This window comes from Nomascus leucogenys, chromosome 1a, assembly GCF_006542625.1.
Source record: "Nomascus leucogenys isolate Asia chromosome 1a, Asia_NLE_v1, whole genome shotgun sequence".
Classification (NCBI taxonomy): Eukaryota; Metazoa; Chordata; class Mammalia; order Primates; family Hylobatidae; genus Nomascus; species Nomascus leucogenys.
Window position 1 is genome coordinate 21,454,812 of NC_044381.1, and position 19,111 is coordinate 21,473,922.

General features: G+C 37.0%; 1 protein-coding gene across 8 annotated transcripts in view; it reads left to right on the forward strand.

The window, feature by feature from the left end:
- Nucleotides 1-19,111, forward strand: part of FOCAD (focadhesin) — a 319,501-nt gene that overhangs the window by 58,629 nt on the left and 241,761 nt on the right. For 7 of the 8 annotated variants that reach the window (XM_030819707.1, XM_030819627.1, XM_030819549.1 and 4 more), the window contains 2 exons: nucleotides 12,304-12,405; nucleotides 17,836-18,040. In XM_030819707.1, coding sequence (XP_030675567.1) covers nucleotides 12,304-12,405; nucleotides 17,836-18,040 — 307 coding nt within the window. Of the gene's footprint in view, nucleotides 1-9,520; nucleotides 9,610-12,303; nucleotides 12,406-17,835; nucleotides 18,041-19,111 lie in introns of all 8 variants that reach the window. The other variant, XM_030820004.1, reaches the window with a different exon arrangement.

Here is a 19,111-nt window from a genome sequence, read left to right on the forward strand (position 1 = left end):
TCTGTAGGATTAATTTAAAATAGAAGGAGTATGGCAAATAAGTGTAAGCTTTCTGAGCATGCAGCTAATCTGTGTTTTTATGGTATTAAGCACTGTGCCAGTATTCAGTTGGGGCTTAAGTATTTCTTACTTCTTTTTCTTCTAATAGCTGATTAATTTGAATCACAGTACAACAGAATACTTGGTCATCTTAAATGGTCTGTGGTGAACCAAATAAGTTGTACCAGTACGGGAGTGGACAGACAAGGAGAGATATGAGAACCAAGAATGTTAGGCAGTGGTTTCCCTTAGCCCCTCTGAATTTTATGAAGGAGCTCTAGAGATGATATTCTTTTTATTGTACCTAGAGCTTAGTGGTTCTCAAACCTGTCTTGCATAAGAACCACTGGGGCAGCGTGTTAAAAGTACAGCTTCTGAATCCCACTTGCCAGAGATTCTTATTCATTCAGTGAGTTTTGTGTGAGGCTCAGAAATCAGCATGTTATCCATTTGCTCAGTGATATGGAAATATGTCATTTGTGGGTTACACATGAGAACTATTGCTTCAGTATCTGGGAGCTTGATGGTACCATAAGTGAGCTTCAAGGTCCCCTTTGAGGTGGACTAGAGAGGATCTTGGGTGGCTTACCTATGCCTCCTTTTCTCTGTTTATTTGGGTGGCAAGAAATCTGTATCTTCCTAAGTACCAAGGCACCAAGTTTGTCTTACATGTGTCAGTCATGGACAACAGAGAGGCCAAGAGCAGAGGCAAAAAGTGACTGTAAAGGAAAAGCAGTCAAAAGAAAGCAAGCCAACTTTGGACGCTAGAGAGAAAATGTAAGAGATCATGGATTTGTTCAATGAAAAAATTCCATGGCCCCAACACATGTTAGTGTTCTTCATGGTCAGACGGTGGGTGGGTGGTTGTGGGAGGAGGAGGGGAAGAGAATCTTGAACATCCTCTTAGAAACTGACACTTGTTTACTGTGCATAAGGAGCTCATCTTTGGAGTTTTAAATGTTTGGAACATGGCCCAGACTTCTGCATTTTTAACACGGGATTTGAATGGAGGTGGTTTACTGACCAGGCTTTGAGAAACACTGGATTAGAATCATGTGTAGTTAATACAGCTCATATTGCTTAACTGGACCCTCCTTTCTAAGCAGTCTTTTCTTTAGCTTTGTGGCTTAAACAAGATTAGGCGTAGATATTTAAATAGGGCTGCAACTCTCAGTTACCTTTGTAACTGGAAGCATAGTGCAGTACATTTGGCTACTGTGATTAGCTAAGGAGCATATGCTAAGTATAAAACTCTAGACCCATTAGTCTCAACTCTGGCTGCACATTAGAGCCCTCTTAGGAGCTTTAAAATATATAGATGACTGGACTTTACCCAGAATGACTGAAGGGTTGGTCTTAGGTGTTGGTATATTTTAAAAGCTTCCCATGTGATTTCCACTGTGCAGGTAAGGGTGGAGAACTGCTGGCCGATTGTTGCCATGAGACAATGGTACTTCATTGTTGCCACATGTTCAGATCTTTCAATATAAATAAAGTTTTTATGTGAAATCTCCTGACTGAATGCTGACAACCAATTCAAACTTTTCAAAATGTAGGGCAGATAGACAAAACACATCTGCTCACAAGATGCAATCCGTGGGCATCAAGTTTGTGACCTCTGATGCAGGTACTATTTTCAAAAATTTCAGAAGCCCCTTTCTAGGTATACTAATTAACTTTTTTTTTTTTTTTAACCACTATGTAGTATCCTTTAGTTCAGACTTTCTTTTTTTCTCCCTTTTTTATTTGGTCTGAATTTTCTTTTGTTTAGCTAGAACCCCTCTTTTCTGTAACACACTTATATTTAAGGTATTTAAACTTTTTTTTTTTTTTTTTTTCTGAGACAGGGTCTCACTGTGTCACCCAGGTTGGAGTGCAGTGGTGCAGTCTTGGCTCACTGCGACCTCTGCCTCCCAGGCTCAAGCTATCCTCCCACCTCAGCTCCCCCAGTAGCTGGGACTACAGGTGCGACACTACACCCTGCTAATTTTTTGTAGAGACAGGGTTGTCCAGGCTGGTCTTGAACCCCTGAGCTCAAGCGATCCACCTGCTTCGGCCTCCCTAAGTGCTGGGATTACAGGTGTGAGCCATGGCGCTGGGCCTATTTAAACATTTTCTAATATTGATCGTGCAGGAAGTAGGCAGAGAATCAAAATTTGGCTGGTATTTTGGTTGCAGGGAAGAATAAATACATTTTCATGGGTTGTAAATTATTAGAGGCTCATTTTCTTATTTGCTTTGTAAGATACCATTTTTCCCCTGAAATTTTATCATGTGCTTTTGCTTTTAATTTTTTCTCTGCATATTCATATTACGGCAATCTTTTAAAGAGCTCTCTTCCCTCAGCTAAAGTGAGGAAATAGCTGTGAATTCATGAGCAGTAACTGCTTGTTCCAGAATTCGTGTATTTTTCTGATGTGCCAGACAGTGGCTGACATGCACAAATATCAAATGTTAAGAATCTTATTTGTGGGAAGGTTTGGTCTGGTAAACATCAAGCTGTACTTTCTGAAATAAGGGAATATTAAATGTTTGTGGCAGATGGTGTGCTCTGAAGTGGGCAATTAGGCCAACAGTAATGGATGATTGTACCCTGAGTAGATTAAAGTTATGTGCTCTATGTTTGTATTTGTTCATCTATTTGTGTAGTAGTATGTAGTTTATTTGGAGGGAGAGTTAAGTTTAAGGACTTAAAGACGTGTATCCTAAAGGCTGAGATTTTGTAATTCATATTGATTTTTTTCCTTATCACTGAGGGCAAATGCATTCATCCCTTAAGGCCATCAAATAAAGGAAAGCAAAGCAAGTCCAAGATAAATACTGATTTAAGTGCACAAAGACCAGTGTGTGGTTGTGGATATCAAAATGTAGCCCCATTTTTAATTTCAATAACTAGCTTTTTAAGCATTGTTTTTGCATTTTCTCCTATTGTCTGTTTTGAAGGAAGACGTGGAGCCAGCTGCATGAAGAGTGTTTCAGATGCAGGAAAAGCAAGTGCCTAGAGGCTTGGCACATGAGAGGAACTAACAGGATGCAGAGTGGCTGGAGTTTAGTGCTCTAGGGAGGGTGAGGCCGGGACATTGGCTCAGGAGAGGTAGGCACAGGCTAGAATATGAAAGGCCATGGCAAAGACTGGGTTTTACTTAAAGAGCAATGGGAAGTCATTAAAAATGTTTCTTTTTAACTTACTATCTTGAAATAATTTTAAAGTCCCAGAAAAGTTACAAGAATAGTACCAAAGACTCCCATGTACCATTTACCCAGATTTATCAGTGTTTTTGCTCTTTGCCATGTTTGTGTTATCATTATCTCTGTATAATTAATAAAAACCATTTGAGAGTAGATTGCATACATTCAAGAGTGTGTTTTCTAAGAACAAGGATATTCTCTTATATAACCAGAATATAAAATTGAACATTGATATAATACTTTTTATAACATACAGTCCATATTCCAGTTTTGTCCATTGTCTCAATAATATCCTACCTTTTGCCTTCTTACTTTTTAATGTATAGGATCTTCTTTAGGATCACATGTTGCCTTCGGTTGCCATACCTTTTTAGCCTTTTAACATCTGGAACTGTTTCTCATCCTTTCTTTGTTTTTCATGGCGTTGGCATTTTTGAATTCCATATAAATGATGCTGTGTCCTTCTGAGGATAATCACATCTGGAGGTACTGGTGTCCATCTTGCCCCTCATTGGGGATTTTAATTTTGGCTACACAGTCGAGGTAGTGTGTGGTTTCTGTACTGAATAGTTATCATTTTTTTTGAACTAATAAGCAATCTGTGGGGAATACATTTTGAGGCCATGCAAATATTCTGCTCCTCATTTAGCTCAGCACTCCCAACCAATTTTCACTGTGATGACTACAAAATGGTGATTTTCCCAACTCCACCACTCCCTTTATGTTTATTAGTGGCAAAAGAGATAGCTATTTGGTTTAGAGGTGGAGATGACTATTAAGCTATCAATCAAGGATATTAAGGAGATATATCAGATTCTGATTTGGACTTATTTTCTAAGGGAAATCCAAGTTAAATTTTTTTTTACATTAGCAGTATACTTATACTGCTGATAAATGTGCTTTCTAAAATTAAAGATAGTATGTGGCTGAGTTAAGTTTGAAATATTTTAAATGCCTTTTTATTGAGATATAATTTATGTACTATAAAATTCACTCTTTAAGTGTACAAGTCAGTAGATTTTATTATAGTCAGAAAGTTACGTAACCATAATCACTGTCTAATTCTAGAATATTTTCATCACCCCAAAAAGAAACCTCATACCCGTTATCAGTCATTTCCCAATACTCTCTATTCCCAGCCCCTGGAAAACACTACTATTTGTGTCTTTGGATTTGCCTTATAAGTGGAACAATACAGTGTGGCTTCTTTCACTTAGCATAATGTTTTCAAGGTTTCATTCACGTTGTAGCATGCATCCATACTTCATTCCTTTTAATCCATTCTATAGATATAAAATTTTATTTATCCTGGAATTTTTTGATGCTAAGACCATTTGCATTTTTAGTGTTTTTTTTTGCCTTTTATATATATTTTCAAGGTAAACTACTTTTTGTAAGTTACTGAAAACGAACTGCAGTCTTTAGAGTCGTTTAGTTATTGTTTTTCATATCTACATGCATTTCATTATTACATTTACTATTTCTTAATGATGTTGCTCATCCTCTAACTCTTAAAAAAATCGACCATCAGCTATTATCATATGGTTTTGTTGTCAAAGTGAGCATTTTGCTTTTGGGGGGTTGATTATTTCAATACTTGAATATGTTATCTGAAGGGATCTCCTGAGGTATAAATGTTTGGTTTTACTTAGTGTAATTTAAGTATGACACCTATACAATCAAGCTGCCATAAGGGATTGAAACCAGTGGAATACATTAATACAGTAATTAATTTTATTTTTATTTTACTGAAGTTACAAAAACTCACACTTAGGGAGCCACCATTTCTGGACAGAACATATCATATAACTTTTTTTTTTTTGGAAATGGTTTATAGTTTTTTTGAAAGCAGGAGTTCTAATGAGACTGAATTGTAGCAACTACCTTAGATATACTTAGGTTTAATTTACTGGTATGTAGCCTTTTTTGGGAGGGTGGTCAGGACCATCTTTAAGAATTAGATAAAAGTTTTGGAATTTCTCCTATTATAGAAAATGTACACATGCATATATACTAAAAATTTTACATATGGTTTCAGAGGGCTTGTAGAAATCATTATAGAAAAATCAGAGAAAGAATATGGGAAAGGATGTAGTCAGGTTCACTCCTGAAAAAGCCCAGCAGAGTTAAGGATAAAGAGGAAGGTAGGGCAGTAATTGAGAAAACGTAGCTAGTAATACTTTGCAAGGGCCATCTGTCTCTTTGCAGTTCCATTCTTTCTCTCTAGCTACATGTTTTGCTTCTGTTTTCATTTCCTCTTTTCCTTCTTCTTTTCCACTCAGGGAAGTCTTTGTTCACAATTTATGGGTCTAATCACCTGGGGTTTACACCTAGGATTTATAATCAGACTTTTAGAATAAGCTGCAACCATCATACAGTCTTCCAGTTAGCAGTAGCCACCAGAAAACACTTTATATGTTCTTCTAATTGCAGATGTTTAATTGAAAGATTGGTATTATAATTTGCTGATAAATGTCTTTAAGGCCACAAAAATGTTGTAATTTTTGCCTATTATCCTATTTGTTTGTCTCTAGGTGTTTTTTTTCCCCCAGTGATCATAGCACACAACTTAATGAAAGGAAGGTTGTGGATCCCTAAGTACATTTATGTTTCCTCCTAACCAATTACTTTGTACTTAAAATAGTTCTAGACTTCTGACATTGGCAGGCACCGTTGCATTAAAACCCTGGCCCTCTAAAAGGGATTCTGGGAAAGGTTCATTGTTGGGGGAGAATCATTGTAATAGGAAGTATATTTTCAAAGAAAGGAATCTTATACTGTCTCTGCCTTATAGACTCAAAGAAAAGATGTTGTGACTCAAAAATGACAAAATTGAAATTGCTTTTCTCCAAGTCTTTTTCTAGGAGCTTATGTGGGAAGGGTAAAGATGCATTTGTCTTAAAATTGTGTTATAGGATATATAGAAATTCACAATTATTGTTTAGTTTTTCCTTTTGAATTATTATTTCTTTTTTATAGTAATATTTATGGTGGAATCTTCATAATTTTTTATTATGCATCTTTTAACTTAAAATCTGCAGATTAAAAACTTCCTTTTAGCTTCTAGCCAGCAGTTTCAAATCAAAATTCAGAGCAGGTAGAGAAATGCTTTTAAAATGCATATTTGATGTAGTAAGTGCTATGCTATGCTTCTGAAAGCGCCAGGGTCACAGCTGCATACATGAAAATGCATGGTGACTGCAGGCATTGTTTCCTCACACAGAAAAGGCAATCTGTGTCTGTCGCTGAATTTATGATGTAAATCAAATCATAGCTTTCCTATATTCAGAGATGTAGCAAGAAGGTTGAGGTGACCTAAAGGTTACAGATAACTTTTGCTTTTTGATTTGCCTATCACAGACTATTTTTTTTAACCCCCTCATTTCTATTAGGATTGATGTATTTATACTTGGAAAGGTGAATCCAGTTACATATTTTATCATTGCCTCTGCGCTAGTCTGGGGGAACCATGCATTTATCATTCATTCCTTCCTCACTCCATTCTGTTAGGATGCATGTACTGTACTGCCCTGTGCTGTTGATGATATTAATAAAGAGTGGGAACACTGAAGTATTAGGTACCAACTCTGTGTGCTTCCTCTGTGCTTTTTTCTTCTCTGAAGTGTTGACTTTGGGACAATGTGCTAGAGGGACTGTGATAAATTGGCTTCCCACGATCCAGTTTATTCTGTCATTTGCAACAACATGAATCAACCAGTTTAAGAGTTTAAAAAGGTGATTTGGGGAAAGTGTGTGTGTGATAATTACGTTTATTGTAGAAAGGCATTTGGCACTGAAAGGGAAACAAAAAGATTAAGAAGACACATACCCAGCTTTCATGCTGCTTATGCTGTAATTTAAGAAACAAACCTATCTTGATGATAATCATAATCGTACCCACTTACGTAGTTCTTTTATTTGCTAGGTATTATGTTAAATGCTTTACTTAAAATAGCAATTAAAATATTTGCAAATCACGAAATGGGGAAGTGCCAAAGAATGTGCAACAAATTGGATCATCTATTGCAGAAAAACAATAACAACAACAAAAAAAACGCACACAGTAAAGGAGATATTAGAGGCACTAGAGACCAATGAAGGGTGACCTGATTGCCTGGTTTGTATTGATCTTGATATTTAGAAATAATATAATTCTCTTTTAAGGAGAAAGCAGAATTTATTGGCTATCTCAGGAGTTAGGAAATTCTGATTTAAAAATTTCTGTGGGCTCTTTCTGGACATAGCACTTCCTTCTGAAATAAAAAAAAAATAGGGTGATATATCTCTGAGCTAAAAATAGAAGTCCTTTTTTTGTGAGGACTTAGATTTTATTAGACGTTGGCCTTAGAACCATTTAAGCTTGGGACAGAATTATTAGTAGCTGAAAGCTGCCATCTTTAATACTTTTTGCCTTTGCAGGGTTTGTTTGCATCTGTAGTCCTGAGCAGTACTAAGGTTAGGGTTTTAATGGGTGGCTTGGGTTATACAGTATTCGCTCTGGAAAGTATTTAGTCTGATTGCCTTATTTTATTATTGGTGAAGAAACTTTGGCCAAGAGAGGTTAATTCTCTTGCTTGAGATCACATGATTTGTGGCAGAGCCAGGATGTAAATTTGGAATTTTGATTCTTTTAATTCAGTTCTTTTCCCTCACAATTTTTTTTTTCCCCTCACAATTTTATCTCACCTCTCCACTTCTATTTTCTTCTGAGATATGGACATGGCTACATAATAGTAAATAATTCTGAGAGTGTTCTGTAGCCACTGCATATATTAATATAAATAATAATAATGATGATAATGTGCAATGTTTGTGTTTATTTTTTCAAAACTTGTATAGCTTATTGTCTGCTACTGTTAGTTTTATTTACAAGTGATCGGGCTGATTCATCAGCCCATCTATCCTTTTGAATAAAGTGTTGTTAGGCAACTTAGTATTCATAACTTGAATAGCCGGTTTGGGGATAATTAGAAATTTGAGGCATGACTCAGGTTGTGTTTTGGCGTTCTTCATACCACATTCTTCCCTTTTTTGATCAATAATGCTTCCAATTTAAAGTTGTTAACTTGACTCAATTAAATTGTGGATCCTTTCATTTACCTTGAACTTTCTCAGTTGGATGTACTTGAAAAAATGGAAAGGCTAACAAGCAGTGGGTGAGAGGAAGAAAGTAAAGAAAAATCTTGAGTAATCCATAAATGTAATAATCAACTCTTGAATACAGCAAGACTGAGCTATACTTAGCCTTATGGAATTTTAAATGCTTTAATTATAATTTTTTAAATAGGAAAATAACTTCATTTTCTGTCATACCCAAATTAGCATGAATATTCTTTAATGCCCTTTATTCTATGTTTCCCAAAGGAATAATTTGACATTTGTTTTCCATTTTAAGGCTTCTAGTTTCTACTGTGTTCTGTTGCTCTTGTGCATCCAGTTTGATAACTATATTTCCATGAGAAAATCACAACTTTGATCATGATTGATTAACTACTTTTTGTTCAGTGTTAGGAAAGGTGAAAGTGGAAGCATAGCCTTTTTTTTTTTTTTTTTTTTTAACAATTTGGGACTGATGCAATGCTTTCTTTGGTGATGTGCCTTCCATAGTGCTTGTCATTTACTCAATGCAGTGATTCTTGACCAGGAGCAATTTTTTCCTCCAGGGGATATTTGGCAATGTCTGGAGACAATTTTGATTGTCATGACTAGGAGAAATCCTACTTGTATCTAGTGGTGGAGGCCAGGATGCTGCCAAACATTCCATTGTGGATAGGACGACCCACACAATAGTTGTGTGGCCCAAAATGTCAGTAGTGCTAAGACTGAGAAACTCTCATGCATGGGCAGTTGTGCAATGAAGTTTATTGAATTAAAAAATACATCCATTCTATTATGTGAGCCTAAGGCTTTATGGATTATTTTATATATGTATTACATACCAATTTGATGACTCTTAAGGGAGAATGTAGCTCTTTGCTTCATCATGATTAAAGTATTAAAATTGTGGCAATTATAATTGATTATAGGTTAGTATACTTAGTTGAAATAGTATGTTAGTAATCAAATGCTGATCAACAGGAAGATTCAGTGTTCTCCTCTTATACTTCCCTTTTCCCTCAAGCTTTTCAGCTTCTTAGAATCAATATTGTGTATCATTACCTGCAATATTGCCACTCAGATCTGACGTGATCAATTATTTGGAAGAGTTAATTATCCAGATGTCTAAATCAGTAATTAATCTTTATGATCCCTATCCTACTATATTCTACTTAATCTCATTTTTTGAATTTAGGTCTGAGATACTAAATAAAATCTGCTGAATCCAATAGCTAGCAAAACAGGCCTTCGGCATCATGCAACAAAGCTGGAGTGGCTCCCTCGGTATGCATAAATGTAAATTAGAATTGTTTGCCATATATAAATCACTTTTAATCTCATTTTATACTATTTTTTATTTCTGTTGACCTGATTCGATTTGGACAAAACTGAGTATTTTAAAAAGGAGATAGATTCTTAGCAGTTTTTTTGGTGGGGTGTGAAGGATGGAAGGGAGATGACTCATAAAGGAAGAATATTGAAAAGCACTTCAGTGCCTTATGACCACACAAAAACTGTGTGATAACTTGTTGAGTTTTCTTTTTAAATATTTATAAGCGCCACCATTATCTGGAAGATTAATGGATGATTATATCTGATACTCTTTATAGCAATATGGTTCTTATCAGAAGAACCCAAAGCTGCTGAAATAATTGTAGGTACTATTTCTGCTGTTTCTTCCCTTTTATGTAGTGAGTGTTTTTTTGTTTGTTTGTTCGTTTGTTTTTGGTAGAGACTGGGTCCTACTTTGTTGCTCAGGCTGATGTCAAATCCCTGGCCTCCAGCAATTCTCCAGCCTTGGCCTCCCAAAGTGCTGGGATTACAGGTGTGAATCACTGCTACTGGCCTGTTTTGTGGTTTTAATTGAACACGACCTGCTGAACTTTCAATCTAAGAATTTCATCTGATATTATATACCTGAGAGGCTTTTAGAATTTGTAATATTTTTCTTAGTATTTGTGGCAACCAAAGTGGAAGCAAATTCTAGGTAGGTTTAACTGCCAAAGGGTTTGGAATTGGGAAACATGAATGATTTTGATATGATTTCTGAGCTTTGGCATAAAAAGTTGCTTGGAGTGATCCCTTAGCAATGGTAGCATTCCCATCAGTCAGAAATAGCCTGTTCTTTAGCAAACAGGAGGCTGCCAGCACGTGAAGTTAGTACATGATAGGTTAGGTGAGGTTAAGAAGAAATAGATAGTGTTATACCCAGAAACTGTGTGGTAGTGTCAGAGAGGTGTTTCACATGTGTTTCAACGTGATAGATCTACTGTACTCTTCTGTTTTTAAAAGAGAAAAAAAATAGTACATTTCCCACCCCCAACACCCCTGCAGTAGTTTTTACTTGTAGCAGTTCTGAATCCTGGTAACATATTAAAATTACCTGTAGAGTTTTAAAAAATTGCTAAGGGACAAACTTCATTCCTAGGAATCTGAGATAACAGACCTGGGCATTAGTATTAAGAGCTCTACAGGTAATCTAACTTGCAACCAAGATCAGGAACCATTGCTTTATAGCAGTGCATCAGAATTTCCTGCAGGGCTATTTATTAGGTCTGGGCTAGGGCTTGAGAATTTGCATTTCTAACAAGTTCGCAGTTGATCTTACTAGTAAGGCATCACATTTTGAGAATCACCACGAAGGCAATCTTAAAAAATCATTTGAGTGTAACTGATGGTCTGATTGCTACTCTTTTTTGAAAAATCATTGCTGGAGATATATAGTTGGGTTAAAATTAAAGAATAGCATTATGTATGTGGTTCCTTTTATGCTAAAAAGATTGATATTTCTGTACTGTTTGCATGTTTTTACAATGAGCATTTTAATTTTTTTTTTTTTTTGAGACGGAGTTTTGCTCTTGTTGCCCAGGCTGGAGTGCAATAGCATGATATCAGCTCACCACAACTTCCGCCTCCCAGGTTTAAGCAATTCTCCTTCCTCAGCCTCCTGAGTAGCTGGGATTACAGGCATGTGCCACCATGCCCGGCTAATTTTGTATTTTTAGTAGAGACAGGGTTTCTCCACGTTGGTCAGGCTGGTCTCGAACTCCCAACCTCAGGTGATCCACCCGTCTCGGCCTCCCAAAGTGCTGGGATTACAGGCGTGAGCCACTGCATCCAGCCTTAAATTTTATTCAAATGTTTTCTTGGAGGAAAAAGCCACATAAATAATAGCTAAAAATTGTATAGTACTTAATAGTTTAAAAAGCTGATCAATTTACAATCATTAGTAGAGTAGCCTTTTTGAACTGTTTAAAATAACTCATGGTTGTGCTTTTTTTTGGGAGGGGGTTAAACCCCATTCTTTGAGAATCCTTCAAATTTCAGATTTTATGTTTTATATAGTCTCTTTAGGTATCTTAATAGAAGTAGCTCAAATAAAAGGATTCATCTGCATTCAACAGAAATTTTATGCATCTTCAGTTTGGATAGTTGTTAAGATGGAAGGAATATTTCTTTTTTTCTATTCTTAAATATGCTGGGGAAATGCAGAACCATACAATGGGAATAATGAAGTACATGGAAACAGAGAGGGAGAGACAGAGCTTACGGGTTGGGGTAAGGTTGGAGGAAATGGAACTTTCCAGGATTGGAAAGAGAGCAGCAGTAGCAGGAGGAGGAGGTGGCTTGTAACCTCTAGGAATGAAGGATCAAGGGGATGGATATGAGAGAGCTGCTGGATTCAGGAGCTTGGCCAAAGTCACAGAACTGTTAAATGGAAGAGTCCATTCCCAAATTTGGATCTCTGAGGCTCCTGGGTCCATTTGTTTTCTGCAAAAATGTTAGATAAAGGCAGGGGGGGAGAGTCAGTTCTGATGAACCAACTCTGCAACAAATGGAGCAAGTGATCATTTTGTGACAATTATGAATCATGAAAAAAGTCTCTAGATGGTATTGGCTTCTTTGCTGCTGTATTTGGATATTGAAAATGTGTAGTCCTGAATGACAGCTTCCCATGTGACTTTCTGTGTCTTTCAGAAATCATCCTCATCCTTTGATCACTGTGCTTGAACACAGACCTGATTGCTGGCCAGTGTTTTTGCAGCAGCTGACAGCGTTTTTCCAGCAGTGCCCTGAAAGGTAATGTAAAATAAAAATGTAAAATAAAGTGTGAGAGACAGAATGGTATATGCTAATTTTAGAGCTAGGTTTTTTTTGTTTTGTTTTGTTTCTTTTTAGCTGCTTTGATCTATAATGTTTTCTCCTGAAGTACCATCCTAGAGCAGGTTGTAGTTTTCTATTTTCTTTTAAAGAGTAAAAGAAAAAAATCTACCAGATTTATTGGTTGTTAAAATATTGAATATGAGAAAAGCTATTATTAAAGAAGTTAAGCATTGGTAAGTGGTTAGGAAAGTTGGCTAGAAAAATTCAGTAAGCTACTACACAATACATATAGGAGATGGGTTCTTCCCCCTGGAAATTGGCTACTGAGTTAGTCTCTCCATTAGAAAACTGCCATTTGAGATAAAGTATTACTGCCAAGTGGGATCAGATAGCCACCATATGTGCAGTTAGTGTACTTTCACCAAGGCCTCCTGATGGCTCTCAAAGCTACTCCCCTTTCTTCTATCCTTACTACCATGATGCTGGTTCAGGGCCTCAATATCTCTTGCTGTGGCTCTTGCCACCTGTTCCTAACTGGTGTCTCTGCCTCCAGTCTTGTCCTGCTCAAATCCGTTCTCTAAACATCGCTCAGAAGGATATATCAAGAGAGCAGATCTTACAGTATCACTCCCGTGCTTAAATCTCTGCGGCTGTGGTTTTCAAACTGCACTTGCAGTGCATGGGCTAAGCATGGAGCGTGTTCCCACCCCTTCAGCTCTGTTTTCATAGCACTTTCTTGTTGCTATCTTATGGAAGCTTTCTATGGGAAAACAAAAAGGATTGGTTTCTGAAACAGTTTGAAATTTCCCGGACTATAGGATAAAATCTAATATGTCATAGTAGGCTTAGTATATGATGCAGTTCCAATCTGTCTCACCAGCTTTATCTTTTCTTATCTTCATCTCACAGTTTATGCTTTAGCAGTACACTGACTTGCCTTGTGTTCCACACAGGAAGCAGTGCTGTTTCCTTCTCTCCATGTTTTTACTTACTGGTATCTACTGTACTCTCTTGAATCTTACCCCACTCTCTTTCTGATAAATTTCTTTATTTGAAATCTCTGTTTAGGCATTTTTTTGCCCTACGGTCTTTTCTTACTAGAAGCTGTATTAGGCGTGTCTCTTGCATGGTTACATAATACCTTGCAGTTGCGACATTCTCATAATTACTCTCCTGTATTAACTGTGAAACCTTCTTGGCAGGGACTGTGTTTCATTATTCTTTGTATTAATGATGCTTGGCACATTTCTAGGTGCCTTATAAATGTTGGATTTCTTTAAATGAGGTTGCAGTGAGCGGAGATTGTACCACTGCGCTTCAGCCCGGGTGACAGATTGTTAATTTAATAAGAATATGAGTAGCAATTCACAATTATGGGAAGAAAGCAAAATGTTGTAAGGATAGCTAGCTATCTATGTTCATTTTAATATTATGTATATGTCCTAAAATGACAGTATATCTTCATGCTAGATTTTTTTGGGGGGCATTATAATTATTATTATTTTTAAGAGATGGGAGTCTGCTATGTTGCCCAGGCTGGACATGAACTCCTGGGCTCAAGTGATCCTCCTCTCTCAGCCTTCTGAGTAGCTGGGAGTATAGGCATGCACCTCTGCACACAGTATTTGGGTATTATTTTATAATTAAATTCTGCATTCATTTATTGAAGGCCTATGACTTTAACCTTTCAGGAACTGAGAATTTGAGAATGGTGCAAATTGATAGTATCATGGATTTTAGTCTGGGTTACTTTATCTAGTCTAACATAAGTTTTCAGATGAGAGAACTGAGGAGAGCAACATTAAATGACTTACTGAAGGTTTCTTGGCTAGCTAGTAGTGGAGTTGGGCCTAAAGCCTCCGTTATTTTTATTTTTATTTTTTTTGTGACAGAGTCTCACTCTGTTGCCCAGGCTGGAGTACAGTGGCACAGTCTTGGCTCAGTGCAACCTCTGCCTCCCGGGTTCATGCCATTATCCTGCCTCAGCCTCCTGAGTAGCTGGGACTACAGGTGCCCGCCACCATGCCCGGCCAATTTTTTGTATTTTTAGTAGAGACGAGGTTTCACTGTTAGCCAGGATGGTCTCAATATCCTGACCTTGTGATCCACCTGCCTTGGACTCCTAAATTGCTGGGATTACAGGTGTGAGCCACCGTGCCTGGCCCAAGCCTCCGTTTTTTTACTCTCTGTCTAGGTCTGTTTTTTTTTAGTACTTCTCCCTTAGTGGTGAACTTAAATATAAAAGACTTGTGTGTAGGTACATACACAATTGGTTACATTTTAAAACATTTTAAATGACTTTGGGATTTCAGATTACCTGTTTTTTTAATATTCATTTTTTCCTAAGCCCTGGTAATTTCTTACTCCACTGAAGTGATGATTAATCATCAGATACCACATGCAGAATCTAAAATCAGAACAGATTAAGCCAAGGGGATTTTTAAATAGTATATTGTCCTTAAGGAAGTTCAACGTTTGCTCCTGATGTCAAATCATAATGGCATCTTGGAAATGTATTTCTTTGTATGAACCTTACATTTCACCTTCAGCATCTCAAAGTAGAAGAAAACCGATAAGCTATCCATGGATGCTGTTGATACCCGGATAGTATTTATTCTTTGGGGAATAAATTATTAAAGAGAGATGGAGAAGGAAGTTTCTTAAATCTCTTTTCTGGAAACTTTCACTTTGTGTTCTATACATACATTATCTGATTCCTTCATCTATCTTTTTTTAGTTTCCTAAAGTAGAAGGTGTGATAAAGATATATGTTTCAGTAATAATTATGAAGTGAAAAGTCCTTTTGATTTTTATAGATTGTGTAAGTATTTGAGCTTATGATAAAAAAATTTCTTCATTAGGAGATATACCTAATGCTAAATGACGAGTTAATGGGTGCAGGAAATCAACGTGGCACATGGATACATATGTAACAAACCTGCACATTGTGCACATGTACCCTAAAACCTAAAGTATAATAAAAAAAAAAAAAGAAGAAAATATACAAAAAAAAAAAAATTTCTTCAGACTGTGAGCTCTATGAGAGCAGGAACTTAATCTATTTTTATTTTTTGCTTTGTTTCCATCATGTAGATGAGTGAGGTATACTGTAGGTGGTCAGTAAATTTTACCAAGTGAATAAATTAATGAATGAATAAAATTTAATTGGCTTGGTAACTTTTACATTTTTATTAATGTTAATGGCATTTTGAAATCACGTTGCTATGAAATGTATGGTATTATAAGACTATGTTGTCAAGCATTATTTATTTTATTATAATAAAAAAATCCCTTTTATTTTAGATTCAGGGGTACATGTGTAGATCTGTTGGAAGGGTATGTTGTGTAGTGCTGAGGTTTGGCCTTTTATTGATTCTGTCACCCAGTAGTGAACAAAGTACCTAATAGGAAAATTTTCAGCCCTTGTCCTCCCTCCTTCCCACCCTCCTTTTGGAGTCCCAAGTGTCTGTTGTTCCCATCTTTATGTCTGTGTGAACCCAAGGTTTAGCTCCCACTCTTAAATGAGAACAGTCAAGCATAATTTAAATACCATTTCTTCCATGAAGCAATTGCACTTTATACCATTCTTTTGGCAGTTGTCACTTTCTATCATCTAGTTCAGGATTATAACTGATTGTTTCTGTCAGACCGTATGCTTCTTGAGGATAGATAATTCTTATTTCATTTTTGTATCTTATCTAATCATTCCTTATATATAATGTGAAAAACATTAGAAAATAAAATCATGACATTTAATTGCATGCTAATTATAAAACTACTCTGTAACTTAGTATAACTGAATTAATTAAATGATTGAGCATCTCTTTGAAGGCCTAGTATGTACAGTTATTGGTGATAATAGCAGTAAACAGAAATCTGTGGCCTAATTTGGTTTATAGTCTGGCAGGGGATACAGATATTAAGTATGTAATGATAACAGCCTGTAGTCTCATCTACTTGGGAGACTGAGGCAGGAGGATTGCTTGAGCCCAGGAATTCAAGGCTGGAGTGCACTATTATTGTGCCTGTGAATAGCCATTGCACTCTAGCCTGGGCAATGTAGCAAGACCCTCTCTCTTAAAAAAATGTAATGACGATAAAGGCATTGTGTCTTAAAAGCACATCTGATGTGATCTGATCAAGGTGAAGTGTCAAGGAAGGACCTGAGAAAGTCATTTTAAAGCAGATAACTGAAGGATGAGAGAAGCTAGGTAGGAGAAGGAATAGGAAGGGAGAAGGGGAGAATATTACAGGTAGAGGGAATAGCAAGTGAGAAGAAAGCCCAGATGACTTGATAAAGACCTGAAAGGAGTTTAGTGTGGTTTAGTGGTGAATGAAGAGCAAGAAATGAAGCTAGTTAATGGCATGACCATATTTTTATTTTTGATGATCATTCTGGTATTTTAGTGAATTTGGACTAGGAGTTTTCAGGATATAATGAAATCTAAATAGATAAGAAAGATTTGTAGAGTGGGAAGTGCTTAAGAAGACCTTGACAAATTACTTCACCTCTCCTTCAGTTTCTTTATCCGTGTTATGAGGATAATATTATTTTTTATTTCATAGGGTTGTGGTGAGGATTAAATGGATTTGAAGACATAAAATGCAGTAACTTGAACACTGTAAGGGTTAACAGGTTAACAAGTAAATGTTAACTGTCATCATAATCATCTTGGGATGTTTGTCTGGATTTGTTTTATGTAGATCCTGACCTGTAGAGTTTTTCCAAAAATGCATGTTTGTGTCATACTCCTGGAGAGGTGATCCTGACATCTGTAATTCTAGAAGGGTTTCAGGTGATTCTTTTTTTTAAGATGGAGTCTCGCTCTGTTGCCAGGCTAGAGTGCAGTGGAGCAATCTTGGCTCACTGCAACCTCTGCCTCCCAGGTTCAAGCGATTCTCCTGCCTCAGCCTCCCGAGTAGCTGGGACTACAGGTGCGTGCCACCACGCCCAGCTAATTTTTGTATTTTTAGTAGAGACAGGGTTTCACCATGTTGTCCAGGATGGTCTCTATCTCCTGACCTCATGATCTGCCTGCCTCAGCCTCCCAAAGTGCTGGGAGTTTTACAGGCATGAGCCTCCGTGCCCAGCCCAGATGATTCTTGTGTTCACCAAACACTGATTTTGGAGATGTAGTTGCTATTCTATGTGCAAATAGAGACTGTCTTCATCCTGGGCATCTAGCTTACAGTCTCCAGGTGTTGAATAATTTTCCTCAGTGTACAAAGAACTGTTTGGCATAGATGTAGGCAGGTCACAGTGGAATAGAAGACTCATAAAAAGAAGTTACACTTGATGATATGGTAGTTTATGTTATGTCATGAACTATAAGTTGATATTTGCCACTTACCTGCTTTATAGTGTGTTTAACTCAATAACTGGCTAATGTATTTCATGTCTTATAGGTCAGAAGTTTCATGCATTCAAATAATGGCACCATTTCTGTGGTATCTGTATTGTGAACCATCTCAGTTACAAGAATATGCTAAACTCCGACTGGCCTTGCTGAAAGTCTTACTTCAACCCCGGGTTCTTTGTGACAAAGATCAACCATCAATACTGGAACAGCAGATACTTCAACTGTGTTGTGACATAGTTCCATGTTTGCAGGTAAGGTCTTTGTCCTCCTCCACAAATACAGCATCGGCATCAGTAAGTGTTGTTATTGTCATAGACAAAGTCGTTCTAGAACGTAAGTGATTTGGCAAACTCAGACATGATCCTCGCTCTAGAAATGCTGACAATCTGTTGGGGAAGATAAAAGAAACAAAATCTAGATTGAATATGAATATATTATATTCGATGTTAACTAAATACACAGAAATTATAAATCAACATAGTCCATTTTGGGAATAGCAAGCATGAAAACTTTCCCTTGTTTAAGAAACAGTTATCAGGTAAAAGATTTTGAGTTGAGTTTCTTCTGTGTAGACATTGGGACAGTAACAAGGAAAAAAAAGACCTCTGTGCACATTGAAAAAAAAAAAAAAAAGGATGTGTCTCGACGTAAATAGCTCTGAGGATGCAAAGCCTGGCCAGCTGAGTGCCGGCTAGATTCCAGCTTCCACATGTACCCTTGCAACATATGCAGCAGCTCTCAGGGATCCTGCTCTTGAGAAGCACACATGTAGTAAATGAGTTAGGACAAGTACTGTACATATATTCTTATAATTCAAAGTAGAAAGATGAAAGGTGGTTAACAGAGGTATGGATAAAACACGGACACAATTCAGGGGAAAGAGAAATTTGAGTCATTGTCTCTATAACTGCATATGAAAAAAAGAATCCAGTTGCCCAGGTGTTGTGATTTTAGTGTAGTGATTCATTTGTCAGTCCATCTCTTCCCATCATCCAGGTTTGCGATTTGCCTGGAATCTGAGCACCATGCTGCTTAGATGATGGAGGGAATCTGTGAACATATTTCAAAGTGATCACTTCAGTCACACATGACCTGCTTTAAGTTTGTGTTAGCAGGGAGTGACTTGAGTAAATCTTTCCTCTGCGACTCATAAATAGGCTTTCCTGTAATCAAGGCAGAGAAAATTTAATTAAAATGAATTCTCCTGTGGCTTTTCCAAAGCTTTCGTTTTGTGCGGGCAATAAAGCAATGTATAGGCGGAACATCTTGAACTAGGGTACATTTTTCACATCATGGCTGCATTACCCTGTTCTGTGCTCCTT